The sequence below is a fragment of the Desmodus rotundus genome, chromosome 1 (genome assembly GCF_022682495.2).
Source record: "Desmodus rotundus isolate HL8 chromosome 1, HLdesRot8A.1, whole genome shotgun sequence".
NCBI classification, from domain to species: domain Eukaryota; kingdom Metazoa; phylum Chordata; class Mammalia; order Chiroptera; family Phyllostomidae; genus Desmodus; species Desmodus rotundus.
The window spans coordinates 108,596,480-108,612,234 of record NC_071387.1 but is presented as its reverse complement, the minus strand read 5'-3'; the positions used below and the strand labels follow the sequence as shown (position 1 = coordinate 108,612,234).

Here is a 15,755-nt window from a genome sequence, read left to right as displayed (position 1 = left end):
CTGTGAACCCAAAATAACAGGATACACCCCAAAAGCATTTCTTCATGCTTTAGCCTTGAAGTAGTACACATTTCTTCAAATCAAACATTTGTCAAGAGTCATGCCATCTTAGAGCTGGCGAAGCTGATGATGAAGAAATGCAAAACCCTCTTTGTGTTCTTGCAGAATGGCAGGGATACTTCAGCTGATACACAAACTGTTCTGTTTCAGGTGTAGTCTTGAAACATGTAGGTTTCGAACTGGGCAAGGTTTTCAGATGGTGTCTTTGCATCAGATGCCAAAAGGCCGTCCATTGCACCATTGGAGGGATGGTGTGAGGCTAGATGGCAGAAACATGCAAGAAGGTGAGATTAAGTATATGTCACTTTGAATTGTGACTGAGGGAGGTGAGCAGTGTCTGAAAAAGCTTGTGGCAGTGGCTGTGTAAGAAGAGACTGAGTGGCCTGTCGGGAGGCTATTGCAGTCTTGCCAGCAGTAATCTGTAACCAGGGGAGAAGGAACGTGGTCCTGCAGTGCTGCGGTGCCACAGAGGGGGGCAAAGAGGAATTGAAGGGGAGGACAGAGGATCCACTCTCCTGGGGAAGGCTCAGATACTGCATACAGTTGCTGGGGGTAGGATGTCAGCATATGAATTATTGGGGGGCAGGATTCAGTCCATAACAGGCAGATGCTACGGCCCATTGTAGTTTCATAGATTATAATAAACCACAAGGTGTACCTTTAATTGCTTAAAGATTGGCCACAGCTATGTGAGGGAAAGAAATTTTAGAAGACAAGGGGAGTGGGGTGTGTGTATAGAAGCTGGACTGGAGCTGGGTGGAGAAGCTGCTGAACCTTCTGTTTTTATCAGAAAGTCTAGAGTGAGGAGGACGGGTCCTGAGGCTGCCCAGCTGATAGCCCACTACTGAAATTAGGGAAGGACGAACAAGAGATGGGTGCTTTGTGTGTATCCTTATGTCTTCCTCGTAATTTATGTGCTTGGCTGATCCCAAATTAGGCCAAATCCACTTGCATCTACCAAGCATCTTCATTGTGCAAAGAAAATCCTGCTGGAGACTGCTCGCCACTGCACAGCCTGGCATTGGGAGGGGCGTCAGTGGGCAGGCCCGTGTCCCTGTGGAGTCCAGGCAGAAGAAGGCCCTCGGAGCTGGGGCAGACCCAGAAGACTGTCGTCTAAAATGATCTGACAAAGTGCAGCAGCAGTTTTTAGGACAGGAAATTGTAACCCATCGCAGACTTCAGCTACCGGCCTCCCCTTTGCCAGCTAAAACTGTTGAAATCATGGGGTTTGCAAGTGCCTGCTCAGAGTGTGCTTCCTTGAGGGCCATATTGATTCTGTTGTTCTTTTCCCTGCTAAATGTATCGAACTGGGAAGTCCACTCTCTATCCCCCTGAATGGGCAGCTCGTTGCACCCCCTGGCTGTGTCTCTCCTTACTTACTAAGGTCGTCCTGCTATTTAATTTAAATTTTCCTGACTGGTTGAATGTGTATCAGCATCAGTTCTCCTTAGAATTGTTGTGCCTACAGGGACTAGGGAATAGAGAGTTCTTATTTTCTTTAAGCAACATTCTTTCTTGTCCACTTGCTACAGAAAACATTGATCTAGTTGAGGAAAGAAGAAAAACTTCTTACTAAAACAGTAAACAGATTCACGACACTCGAAATCTAATCATAATATCTGTTGTTTAGAAAACCTCCATAGGAAAGAGAAAATATTTTGAAGGTTGCAGAGGTGGGTGGTCTTTAACAGTAGTTGCTGGTGAAATTTTGTCTTCACTGCATATTGCTGGCCAGGGTGGGGGTGGTTAAGGAGGAAATGAAGTCCATGGATTCGCTATTCATTTCTTGTTCCATATTTTCTGTAACCAGGCTGTGTTCCCCAGTACGTTGCAACTGCCTCCTTTCTCCTTTACCCCCAAAGGGAAAACAAAATGCGTATTACCATGATGTTTTCTGCCCGGCGGAGAAGCACTGAATTTCTCTGGTATCTGCCTACGCTTCTGGTTGAGATATAGTTTAAATGAAACATAATGGTTATTTTCCCTTCAGAAGATGAGGCCCTAAGCTGGGCAGGTGTGGGGAGTGGTGGTAACCTGGACACCTGTGTTCTTGGAAATGAAGTAACCCACATGGGCTCTCAATAAACAGTGAATTGTAGTGCATTAAAATCTAAGAAAAGCTACATGGCCAAGAGTTCATCTCTTTTAATTGTGGAATAAATGAACCAGGCAGTGGGATTTTATTCTAATACAATAACAGCATATAATTTTGTTTAATCATGTTGGGCTTCAGCCTGTATGAAATCAGAAACCCATGTTCTATCAAAGGTATGGGAAAGAAGGAGGTCCTTAGGTGAAACACAAACCCCCGGGAAAGAATACAGAGCACAGGGAAACAGTGCACCTTGTTGAGGAAAAGCTTGCTAGCAATTGAAACCAAGCTGCAAGTAGGTGTCTGATTCAGGTACAGCTTAGAGGAAGACTCAAGAGAATACAACAGTCTTGTTTTTTAGAGCAAAGGATTCCTTCTCCACTGAGCACAAAGCTACAGGTAAGAAAGGCTTGGTCCTGCATTGCTCTCATCATCCTCCCTGGGGTGCCATCCCCTGGGGAGAAAAACGATGCCACATGAGAAACCAAGATCAGATGCCCTGAAGACAGAGGGCTGTGTGAAGACACCCAAGCCCTGGTCTGGGCTTGCCCAGGATTATATAGTCATCCAGTTTCATTCAGTTCCAACAGTGGTCTGATAACATGTGCATGTGTGTGCAATTAACATTCATGTCTTTTGATGTCTTTAAATTATAAGGTAATGCACGCATATGAGGAAAAATTCCATTCTGTATAGGGGTAGGCAGTGGTAAATTAACCGCCCCACCCCGCCCCAGGTGCCAGTTTTCCTCCCAGAGACAACTACCAAGCTCTTGTGTGTCTTTTCCAGATACATTTCTAAGCATATTTCTTCCTCATATTTTTTCATAATTTTCTTGACATTTTTAATAGAGAACCCATTTATATGGACTAACTTTCAAAAGTTACAAAAGAATATAAAGAATGTGTAAACCCAATTTCTCTCCCTAGAGGCAGCACAAAGAACCAGTTTTTAAGGCACCCATCCAAAGAAAGTGTGTGCCCATATTATGTATAGTTCTACTTTTTTTTTCTTTTACATAAAAGGCAGGAAATTAATGCACAATGTACATTAATTTAACGAGGCAGACCTCATTTTTATTGTGCCAACAAAAAGATTACCACTCACTTTATTGCGACACTTGCTTTATTGCAGTGGCCTGGAACCAAACCTGCAGTATCTCTGAGGTATGCCTGTGTTGATCTTGCTTTTTTAACCCCAGTACAGTCTTCCCCATTCTTTTTTGTGGCTACATAGTATTTCATTGATTGGCTAGACCATAATGTATTTACCCAGTCCCCTATCCGTGTTGTCTGCCATGACGTCCTCCAGGACTAGGGGTAGAGTGAAGCAGGTGAGGTGTCCAGGGAGCAGAACTCAAGGAGGCCCTCGCTGTCAGCGGTGTGCAGGTGCAGGGCCAGCGCTTGCACAGACCTGAGAGTGCTGGCTGCTTCAGGTTGCGCTCACTCCCCTTATCCTACTCCTAGCCCTGCTCTGCTCTCACAAACAGGCTATAATAAAAAGTCTTGTTTGTACTTCTTTTTCACACATATTGTTGGGAAGTTTTCCAGATATTAAAATGTTGGGGTCAAAGTGTATGTTGGTTTTCAAATTTGAATTAAGGAAACCTTTCTACTCCAGCCAATACTGTAAGAAATATACTGTCTCCCCATACCCTGACCAACAAATTGTATTGGCAACACTTTTTGGTTGTTGCCAGGTGGGTGGGTAACACATCAAGAAGGATGTGGATAAGCTAACTATTTAAGAAATTGGACCTTAAATCATAGCCTTGCATCTCAACATAGAAACTGATAGAGTCGCCTGCAACTCCCTCTTCCCCATAGTGTTCACCCTGCAGCTGCCCTTGGCTCTGATCAGGACGTGGTGTATGTACCCATTTCCATTCATAGCTGAGGACAGCAGCTTGGAGTCAGGGTGGGTTAACCCCAGGTGGGACCTGAATTTAGGACTCCCAGATACAGCAAATAAAAGTACAGGAATACAACTACTGCATGGGGCACACTAATACTAAAATACTGTCTGCTTGGAATTCCATATAACTGGACATCTTGTATTTTATGTAGCAGCCCTACCTGGGTTAAAAATCCATTGAGCATCATAAACTCTGTGACCTTGAATGAGAGCCTTACCTGTGCTTCGGGTTCCCCATTTGCATTAGTAATTCTACTGTGTCGGGTTCTTATAGGAGCAAATGAGATCATCTATGTAAAGCACTTAGCCTAGAACAGAATAGGCACCCCCAAAATGTAAGCTCTTTTTATTTATTACTTTGGCTTGCACACTCTTCACTGCCCCACTTCCCAAAGGGTGCCAGGTTGTCATTCCGACCTCTGTGCTTCAGCCTGCTGCTTCTTTGCCTTGGAAGGCTTCCTTCTTTCTTCAGCAGGCCCTAATTCCTCCTAAGCCTTTTGATGTTTGATCGGAGCGTTGCTTGCTCTGGAAAGACTGTCACACCTCTCAGCTGTGTAGGTTACCCCCATCCTGTGCTTCCACACGGCCCAAGGCCTCTATCACATAATTTCACAAGTCATGCTGTGCCATGTCTGGTTTCCCTTCTAGGCTTTTAGCTCCATGAGAACAAAGATAACTCAATTCCTTACACTGGTGTGGCCGTGACCTAGCACACAGTGGGACAGCAGGTGTTTGTTCAATAAATGCCTATCTGAAGGCAAGTAATTTCTGTTCTTCTAGCTTTATGATAACTGGGGCATTTTAGATTTTGCCTCTGACTTTGAAAGAGCAGTGAGTGTATTGGAATTTAGCTGTGAAACTTGTATTACCTTTTCATTACATTGTATATTTAAAATCCCAAATGAGACCAAAGATTTAGATGCATAGCCACTGGTGCCAAAGTTCAGATTATGAAATGGAATCTTAAAGGAAAAAGAGGTAGTCTTTCTAAATAAGACCTTATCACCCATCTGATCCCCCAGCAGCTCTAAACAGAAATGAATGGTCATTCCTTCCCCTGCGGGGACTCGCCAGTACCAAAGGTAAATGTGCTTCTAACTGTCCTGGAACTTCCTTGTCCCTGGACACTGCATTGTCTCTTGTCAGCATCAGCCTTGAGCAATGTCTTTCATGTACCAAGTGTCTAGTAGTCTTCTGTTAAACCGAGTATTCCATCATTATGTATGCACACGTCTTACAGTAGCACCAAGGTTTGTCTGTAAAGAACGTAAATACTAGAGAGATGACCACTTTGGGGGGAAAATAATTCATGGAAGACAGTGGCCAACAGTACAAGTTCAGACAATGACAGACATTTACATATTTTCTCCTCTGTGTTTTCTTACACAAAGAGGACAAAGCTTACACATATTTACATGGTCTTTTTTTGTACCATTTCTAGTATCACAGTCCTGTTCTAGTTTTTATTACCTCCTGCCTGAAGACCATGAAATCACCTCTCTGCCAGCCTCTCTCCCTCCACTCACCTCCTGCTAAGTCTTCCATCTGCCTTTGGCCAAGGAATCTTTACGAGGATGGAGTCCTAATGTGGCGACACCCTGCTCAGGACACAGCAGGGCCCCCACACCCTCACTGCCTCCCTCTCCTGTGTAGTGTGGTGCACAGGTGGTCTAGACATTACTTTCAGAGGTACACGTCACCTTTAATCTGGGCCTGGACCAACCTTGCTGGGTCACCTTCCAGTCCAAGAACAGCCAGGCTGTGGGTGTGTCCGCAGTGAAAGAAACCCAAACAAGACTTCCAGAAAAGCTGTGAGCTTCTTGTGTGGTGGACCTTGAGCTTAGCTCTCTTGGATTCTACAGTTGCCAAAAGCTGAAAGTCATATTGAAATGCAGGGGACCTTTGCAAAAAGAACAAAATTGGAGGACTCACATTTCCTGATTTTAAACTTACTAGAAAGCGACAGTAATCAAAACACTATGGTACTGGCATAAGGATAGACATACAGATCGATGGAATAGAATTGAGAGTCTAGAAACAAATCCTCGCATTTAGGGTCAGTCAATTTCTGACCAGGTTGCCAAGACAATTCTTTATAACAAACGGTGCTGGGACAACTGGATATCCACATGCAAGGGAGTGGCTCTTCCTCTTTTCTTTTTATTTATTTATTGTATTAGGATTAAATATAAAAATATTTCAGTGACATGGAAATTCTCAACTCTTAGGCGTCTGACGACGTAGCTAAAAGTAAATGAACATGAAAGTTGGCAGACTTTCGAGGAGAAATGGATCGATCCTTGGGTAGTGGTGACTTACCCAAGTCTGTCAGAAATTGATACAGATCAATAGGCTAAAAGCAAAGAGTAGTGACGTGGGAGATCTGCATCACACCGTTCACAAGTGTGATTGAGCGGGAATATGAGGACTGCATATTCCACAGTTAGAGAATGCACGTTGCTCGTAAGCTCACAGGACATTTACAAAAATCGGCATATACTTGGCTGTAAAGGAAATCTCAACTACTGCTAATCTTTTTGTAGTAATAGTTTCTAAGATGGTTTTGTGTTTCCATTTATTTCTTCCCAAGTTATTTCTACCCGTTCCTATTTCACCTCTCCCTATTTTACGACTATCTAGGTGAATTCCTTTATTTCTGCTTTATGATCTTTCTTAGCTATAATTGCTTCATAAAGACTTTTTTGCTTTTTAATTCTTGATGGAAATGACGTGTTGGGTATAATTTTCATCTGCTTATGGCAACCTTTTTCAGGTGAGTTTCCATCAACCTTTGGGAAGTGGGGTTGCCCTTTTCCGTCATTTTTCTTAGGCTGTCTTTGCACGACACTGAGCATATCCCTCAGGACTGACGGGGTGCGGGAAGTATGTACTTTCCCTGGTTTGCTTTTCTCAGCAATGCTTCATAACAGTGGAAACAGCTTGGAAACATTGGAAAATGACTCCCCAGTATGAAGGGAAGAATTTGTGTGTCTTTGGCTCATAGCTCGCCCCCACCAACTAAATCAGTGCCTTATACGTAGTCTGCACTCAGTAATTATTTGTTGAATAAATTAGCACAGAAGGGCTAAAAAAAAGATGTGTAATTGAATTGTACATTTTAAAACCCATTTATTAAAGTTTCAATGCATTATTATGAGAAATGTGGAAGCCAGGGATCTGAGGGAGGAGGGTCCCCACACATTTTCCACCTTTTGCTAAATAATCATCTCCATACTGACTCCTGAGTACCAGGAGGGATACACTTAATATTAAGGTGTTGAGGCCTTACACTTCTTCACGCCACTGATGGAGTGTAAAGTGCCTCTTTCTCTGTGTGGGGCACACTTGGCAAGATGCACGTGCCAGCTGATCAAGCCATGCAGGTTCCAAGAATTTGCCCCACAAAGGGGCCCGCACAGGTCTCAAGGCCACGTGTGTAGTATTAAAAACTTCAGTCTGGGGCTAATGTTCAGAGCTGGGCCCACACGCTGCGGGGGTGCACGTCAGGGCCCGTTAAGATGGGGCAGAAGAGTTACACTATTTAAATTTATTTTTCATCTAAATAAAAGATAAAAATCAAGCTGCTCTGACGTTTAACATTTTAACGACTCCACCATCATGCAGTCAGCAGCCCTGGGTCAGATGGCTGCTTAGTCCTTGGGTTCCAAGGCATCCAGAGGGAAGGACAGATCAGTCCAGGGGGGTAGCAGTTCCCATTTTACTTGCTGATTTGCTTTTAACATATGATTACTTCTGCAGTTTCCGTATGCTCAGGTGAATGGATTTCTAGATTATTCCCTCTTATTTTGTGTTAGTAAATGTATAAACAACCTGGCCATTAAAGAATGTGACCCTCATTTTCAGGGGCGCCCTGGCGAAAGGAGCAGACTGAGGACCTGCAGCGGGTGCTCAGGAATGTGGACAGTGAGATCCCACTGGTCCTGGTCAGCGGCAACCATGACGTGGGCAACACCCCCACCCCGGAGACCATCACGGAGTTCCAGCAAACTTGGGGAGATGACTATTTCAGCTTCTGGGTTGGAGGCGTCCTGTTCCTCGTCCTCAACTCCCAGTTCCTTTATGATGCCTCCAGGTGCCCTGCCTTGAAGCAGGCCCAGGACCAGTGGCTGGACCAGCAGCTGAGCACTGCTGGGCAGCAGAAGTGCCAGCATGCCATCATCTTCCAGCACATCCCACTGTTCCTCCAAAGCATTGACGAGGATGACAACTACTTCAACCTCACCAAGACCCTTCGGAAGGAAATGGCAGACAAGTTCGCCAGAGCAGGTAGCGGGCGGGACTCCAGGTGTCTGGGTGGAAGAATGGTCTGAAGAAGAGGTTGCCAGATCCTTCTGACCCTCTACAGCCTGGCAAAGGGGAGAGGGGATGAGGCTGTAGACAGAACTAGTTTCTGATCCCAGCTCTGTCACCCATCTGTAAAATAGAAATAGCAGAGGTAGCTCTCGTAGGCTGCTTGTGTGGATTAAATGAGAAGACGCTGTAAAGCATTGGAATAAACCCTAGCCTACAAGTACTAAAGTCGTGGTGGCCCTCCCAGCTGAGGATGGGGGCCCTGCAGGGAGGATGGGGGCAGGATCTGAGTGTGACAGCATCTACCCCCAGAAGAGGGAAGCTGCCAGGGACTCCTTTTCTCCTTTCTCCGAGAACCAGGAACTTGTCCAAGGGCAGATGATCTTTAAGAGCCGAGCTCCACACTCCTTTAGATGTGACCTGGGAAATGCTGGGGTGGGGCTGCAGTGCGCAGGCCCTGGGGCCTCATCGGTTTCCCTTTAGAGCAGACTACGTTCTCCAGGACCTGGAGAGAGAAACGTATTTGGGGTGATCTTAACTGAAACGTGTTAGTCTATGGAACATGTTTAACTGGTCATGCATTTGCCACCTGCGTGCACATTCACACAGAAGTGAGCCGCTCCTTTTGCAGAGCTGTCAGTTTCTGATGGTGCTCGTGGGGCACCAGCCCACACACCTCATTTCCCCTGATGGCACTCGCGGTATTCCTGTTACGAAAAATGGTGTGATCTGAGCCCATCCCCTGAGGTGCCACGACTTGGCAGGATTCCAATTTTGACAACTGTTGTGTCTCTTGTTTTGGGCCTAAACCCTCCTTTAATATCTTTCCAGAGTGTACTTCATCAGACTTTCCTAAAATTTACATTTATTTGTTAGAGTGTAAGGAGAGGGAGGTGGGCTAACCAAGTAGCAATCATTTGTTAGAATTTAAAAAAAAAATCCTGACACTTTTCTTTTCATCTTTGAGTATTAAATGAGTTCGCATTTACTTGTGAAAAGTACAATAGGTCCTTCTGTGTTTCTGAGGCATTTTACAAAAAGCTTGCATAATTGGAGACATTTTCCAACTGTTCCATGGAGATGAAGTTAGAAAATTTCTATTAAGGGCCTTGAGATTTTGTGCTGTGCTTTAGTTGGTGCAGAAAACCATTTTGATGACAAGGAAATAAAGTGTCAAGATGGCATCAGCACCACCATGGAGACTATTTTGTAACAGAGAATAATGTCAGAGAGAACATTTAATGCCACTGAAATGATTCCTTTCATATCAAATGTTCAGTGATGCAAATACTGTCCCCGTGGCAACTCTTTGTTCTCCAATCTTGTCAACGACAGTCTTAAGTGGCATGTGGTTCTGGGTTTCTCATCGTAGGGTGGAACACATCAGGACCCCAAGCAACCCCGGATATTAAGACCTGTAGATATTTATAGAGAGCCCACAGCTCTAACAGGGCATCCTCAGGGAAGCCCGCTGCTCTCCCACAGGAACCCCAGAGGATGGCATCGTATCTGGGACGCACCAACCACCTCCCCTGTCAGGCCTGCTGCCTTGCAGGCTCAGCAAAGATTTGTTGGCACACCAAGAGCTGGTCTGCCTTGGAGGTGGACTCCATGTGCACTGGCTCACAGAAATTAATGTCTACCACAAGAATGCCAATTAAATAATTTCGGGCAAGACTGAAACCCTCCCCTCAACCCCAGCAGTGCAGCCCTGAAGGCAGAGCAACATGGGACCCCAAATTTTAATCAGGAGGTTGCTTGAGACAGAGCAGGGATCTAGGTTTCTTATTCCACTCTGAATGGCATCCAGTTCTGGAACCCTGATGGACTGTCTCCAGTAGGGCCTCCTTGCCCAGGAAGACTCTAATATGTCATGTACCTTCAACTGTGCCTTCTTAATATCTCTCCAGCCTCTCCAGTCCTTTAGGCCACCATTGTCTCTCATCTGGGTCACGGCATCAGCTCTGAACTGGTGCCCCTACCTCACCTTTCACCATTCCAGTCAGTCTCCGCCTAGCAACCTGAAGGGCATGCAGCTCCACCGCCCCCTCACCCCCCAGGACAAGGCCAGCTCCTCAGCCTTCCCCATCACCTCTGCCTCATGCATTTCACCTGGCCAGCGCCTCCTCACCTCTGACACCTTCAGTTTGAGGTTCCCCGTAGCCCCATCCCACTTTTCTGCTTTCCTTGATCCCAACAGATTTGTATGTCATGACTTGTCTGAATCCCCCACTAGACCCTAAGCTCCTTGAACACAGAGACACTGTTATAGTCACCTCTTCATTCAGGAGGCCTGGCTCAGATCTCAGCTCATAGTAAATGCCTCATCAGTGTTTACGGGATGAACAAAGGACTGAAAGTGACTCACACTCCTTCCCTCAGTGACCGCGGCACCAGCATGCCAGGCACAGAGCAGACCGAGTCCATGTTTCTGCAGAGCCCACGCACAGCATGGTGCGTTCCGAGTGTCATCACATGGCCTCCGAGTCCTTCGGTCTTGTGCATCTTTCCACTCTGATCCACACGCCGGCCTTCCAGGTTCTCTAAGCAGTCGGTTTCTCTCTTCACAAGTGGCCCCCAATATTCCCACCAGGCACACCTTCATGTGTGAGAAGGAGTCATCTTCTTGGCAACTGGCATTAGGATCTTCACCTAGACATGCTTATAAGGAAAACCAGAGAGATGGGCGCCCTTGCTGCAGTCACCTGTCAGTTTTAGTGGCTTAACCAAATCAGGCTCTTTGCTTAAAGGCCTTTCAAACAGAACAAACCACAGGCAACGTCAGGAAGAGATAGGATCAGATGTGGCACAGCTCTGGCAGGCTAAGTGACTGCTTGGTTTGGAGCTCAGGGAGGTGGGCTCTCGTCCGGAATATATGCACCCGTGACTCAGTAACGCAGATTGCTTGGGTCACAGCAATGTAATTTGAACTCATTTTGGAAAGCCAGAAGTTCAAGTGACATTTTGTAAAATTAATTAACTCAAAGACCATGATAAAATTGGGGGTGATGATGGCAAGATGGTATTTCATACTGCTTTGGCTTTTTTCCTCCACAGCAATATTATTCCCCAGTACTATTTCAGTCTCATCTATCTCCTTGTGTTAAAATGCCAGTACTCAAAAATATGTCAAAAGCTCATCAGAATATCCAGGGTAGCTTTTAATTATGATAATTGTGTTGTTATAAAATATCCTTTTAAAGAGCATATTCCTCCTCAAACCACCTTGGAGGTAAAACCCAGCTTCTTTCCAGCAAGCTTAATGAATAATTCTGAATCATTGTGTGGGATGAATAAATGATTTAATAACGAACATCAACAATCATCTCACATTGTTGCATTAATTTCTAAATGGGATGAGGCAGGTGAGGAGGAGGGTGTTACTATACAGCGGGCCACCGTGTGTGTAGGGATGTGATCTCCGAATTAGGCCTGCGAGCCTCCCAGCCCAAGTTTCCCTAGAAACAGATGCATTCTGTTTCTCTTTCTGAAGCTCAGTAAAAAACCCTCTTTGTGTGATACAAAACGTGGTTAATAGCCAGTACAAATAAACAGTCATCAGGGCGGGACGGGTGCACAGATGTGAAGCAGCACCCGTTATTTTCCGTCTTCTTTTTGCTCTGCCTGAGGATAATCAATTTCATCACATCCACGGGGGTTGAAATTGGTTTTTAATTCCCCTGATACCTAGTTGGAGTTGCAAGGACAGATAGTAGTTAAGGGACTCCTACCCGAACCTGGCCATTGTCTCCGTCCCTCGTGCCTTTTTCAGGAGTAGGTTAGTTAATATGTGACCCAGCCAATATGGATTCCAATCTAAAAACTCAACCTTAAAAAACAAAAGTCTAACTCTTTACTGTTTGTCTTGCTGTCTCGATACCTTTTCTTTTTTCCTTTCTTCAGCAGAGAGATTAAGACTGTGTAGTGAGTGGAGAGCCCAGAGTGAATTTGGCAATTATGAAAAATCCCCAAAAGTCATCTCTCCTAGAAAAGTTAATGAGTAATTTCACAGAATTATAGTTTTATCCCTAGTATTTATGCTTAGGGAAAAAAAACTAGACAGAGAGAGCTCTTAGCCCAAGGTTATGGCCTTAGAATTTCAAAGTTTCAAAGAACAAAAAGGTTAGGTTTCCAGGTTTCACTTTATAGGAAAAAGAAAACACCAAATCATATTCTTAACATCTTACTACATTGTACTGAAATTATTTTATGTCCTGGCTTTTTTTCAGGAAGTAGGATCCCAGCTTTGTTTACCTTTTTAAGGTCCCTCAATAAATTAATATTGGTTAAATGGAACCGATTTAAACTTGATTCAAATCTATTTATCAGCAGAATTGTAGGTAATATCCATATTACCTGTGGATTGGTGTTTACCGACTGACTTGTGGATGGAAATGCATTACCTAGAGCAGGGGTTGGCAAACTTGAAAACTTTTTTGCAGAGAGTCAGAAATTGTGCACCACAGTCTCTGTAGTGACTACTCAACTCTGCCTTTGTAGCATGATAGCGGCCGCAGAGGATGCATAAAGCAAATAGGCATGGCCGGGTCCCAGTAAGATTCCATTTACAAAAGCAGGCAGTGGGCTCACAGGCCACAGTGTCCCATTCTTGGCTTAGAGAAATGTCCCCTCACAGTGTGTCACTGCTGCTCTCCCCTGTGACCTTGTCCACACTGTGCGCATGTCCAGTTCAAGGATGCTCTGGTGACTTCACTGGGACAACTGCCTGACTCACGGCCCAGAACTAGGCTCAGGTTCCTCCATGGAGGGTGTGCCTGGGTGAGACACGTCCCACTGGAGGCCCATGATGGAACTGGGGGTGGGGGTGGAGGTGGAAGAGTACGTGGAGGCCCTTAACATCTAACATTTGATTGTTTATTTTAAGATGTGTAAGAAAAAATATAACCAGCTCATGAATTTAAAGAAAAATAGTAGGTAAATAGTACTGGTAGTGTGCAGGTTAAGGGAAAAACTGAAATTGGTGCTGGGTGACGAGTTCATGCTGATGGGATGGGTGATACCATGTCACACAAAGTGAGCAGACGGGCTTCGACTTTAGACAGACCTAGATTCAGGTCCCTCGGTGCTACTCCCCGGGTGAGTGGCTCCACAGAGCTTCTGAACAGCTCTCTGCCTTAGTTTTCTCACTTGTGAAGTGGGGGTTGGTGCCACAGTCAGACAGAGTGCGGGGTGTATTAAAGCACTTGACACCGCACCTGGAACATGGCAGGTGCCTTGTACGGGTTGTTTGTTGTCACACACGCTGAGAGCTGCCAGCAGGTAAACTTGCTTTGGCAGGGCGTCTGGCCTCGTCCTTGGGTTAGAGCTGGGCTTCTCACCCCGGTGGTGCTGGCAGGGGGGGCAGGATCTCGTGAATGCCCATGAGACTCTCCAGGCAAGGACAGGTGTGTTTGGGGGCATGCCTGCAGTGTGCTAACATACCTTTATAAATTAAAAAAGAAAGGAATTAGCAACTCTTCATAATCCAAACTACAGTAAATGAAGCTACACAAAAAACTTCTTGGCTCTTAGGAATATAGAGTTGTGGGAAATCTGAGATTTTTCAGGGTTGATGAGGACTGCATGTTATTTTTAGTTTTATCAAAAGGGTGTATTAGTTTTAAATGTTGGAAAGCACTGAACTAGACAGAAAATTTCTATGGAATTTAGTGATAGAATTTGACTTTTTTTTTTTAATTATTCATTTCTAGAGAGAGGGGCAGGGAGGGAGAAAGAGAGGGAGAGACACATTGACTGGTTGCCCCTAGCACGCCCAGAACTAGGGACCTGGCCCGCAACCCAGGCATGTGCCCTGACTGGGAATTGAACCAGCGACCTTTCTGTTTGCAGGCCAGTGCTCAACCCACTGAGCCACACCAGCCAGGGTGACTCTTTGTTTATTTTTTAAAGCATATACCTTGCCACTTAATGTATTAGTAAACACACCTTTGAATGCATAACTTCATAGTCTTATTTTCCTGAATCTAGCTTACGTGTTCACAAGGAAATGGCAATCATCCTGTGATACCCTCTGTTTAAATGCACCTAAAGATCCATCGTACTGGTTTCTCTTTTCAGCCAGCTTTCAAGTGAGAACTCGCAGTCTTTGTTTAAAGCATGTGTAGAACCAGAGTTTCTGATGCCACCTTTAGGAGTTTACCCTCTTTAATTTTTATGATTCGGTCTTGAGTTCCTTTTGCCAGTCAGTTCAGCATAAAACATCCTGCTTTAGTCATTTGAAGTTTGTGTTTCATTCTTTATAAAACTAGATGAAAGACCAACTGCCGAAGCTACATCTGGTGCGAAGTGATGGATTACATTTCCCACTTCGGAGGTATCCGTAACAGTTGGGCTAATTAAAGCTAAAATCAAGTCCTGATGGTAAATATTTATAAATTGAGAAGCTGGCATGTGTAAATGTGTGCTGCTGGTTCCCAAAGTTAAGTCAACATTCATTCATTCGACAGATAGCTTGGGCCCGGGACTAGGCAACGGGGACAGAAGTGAACAAAACCGACAACAGTCCTTCTCCGGTATTACAGATCACACTTAAACTAAAAACTTAAAAAACTTGTTGAAAGACTCCCGTTGCAACATTTCAAAAAGGAGCCACAAGTGCATGGAAAACAGTGGTGTCTGTTTATCAAGTCAAAATAGTATATCCTCTCTTTTTTAGGTCATGTTTTAAAAACAGCAATTAGTGTCGTTTTCAAATGAGCAGTGGGATTTCTTTGTCAAATTGAAGTATCCCAGCCACGGCCAGGTAGCTCAGTTGGTTAGAACTTCATCCCAATACGCCAAGGTTGCGGGTTCAATCCCCAGTCAGGGCACATACAAGAATCAACCAAACAAGTGCATCAATAAGTGGAACAGCAAATTGATGTTTTTCTCTCCCCCTCCCCTTATCTCTCTAAAATCAATCAGTAATTCTTTTTTAAATTGAAATATCCCTTGCTTAGCTGAACACTCTTACTTCCTGGACTAGCTCAGGGTATTTTGTATTTACTGGACTTGCTTTCACTTAAGAGGTATTGACCCCCACTATATCCAAACATATAAGTACAAATGTAGGGTATTGCTACATAAAATGAGCTAGAAACTGCTTTCATTTTATTTTTCTATTTTACTTAACAGAAATGTTTGCACATTGATGTTTCATTTGGGAGTGAAAGAATGGCACCCATTTGGGTCAAGCCTCCTGGTGCAGATGTGACTCTTCCTGCCCCTGTCACAGCCCCGAGGACACGTTGACAGTGTCTGTGGTATAGGTGAGGACACCAAGCACACAGTGGGAAGGAGCAGGTAGAAGAGGCCTTGTGGGGGACACGTGCGTGCTGCCTTAGCCCTGCACCTCCACCTGGACCACCCTGCCTGGGGA

At 44.8% G+C, this 15,755-nt stretch overlaps 1 protein-coding gene across 1 annotated transcript in view; it reads left to right on the top strand.

Annotated features, from left to right (window-relative positions):
• Positions 1 to 15,755, top strand: part of CPPED1 (calcineurin like phosphoesterase domain containing 1) — a 122,483-nt gene that overhangs the window by 71,092 nt on the left and 35,636 nt on the right. The window contains exon 3 of the mRNA XM_024571388.4: positions 7,931 to 8,353. Within this exon, the coding sequence (XP_024427156.1) occupies positions 7,931 to 8,353 (423 nt within the window). The remainder of the gene's footprint in view (positions 1 to 7,930; positions 8,354 to 15,755) is intronic.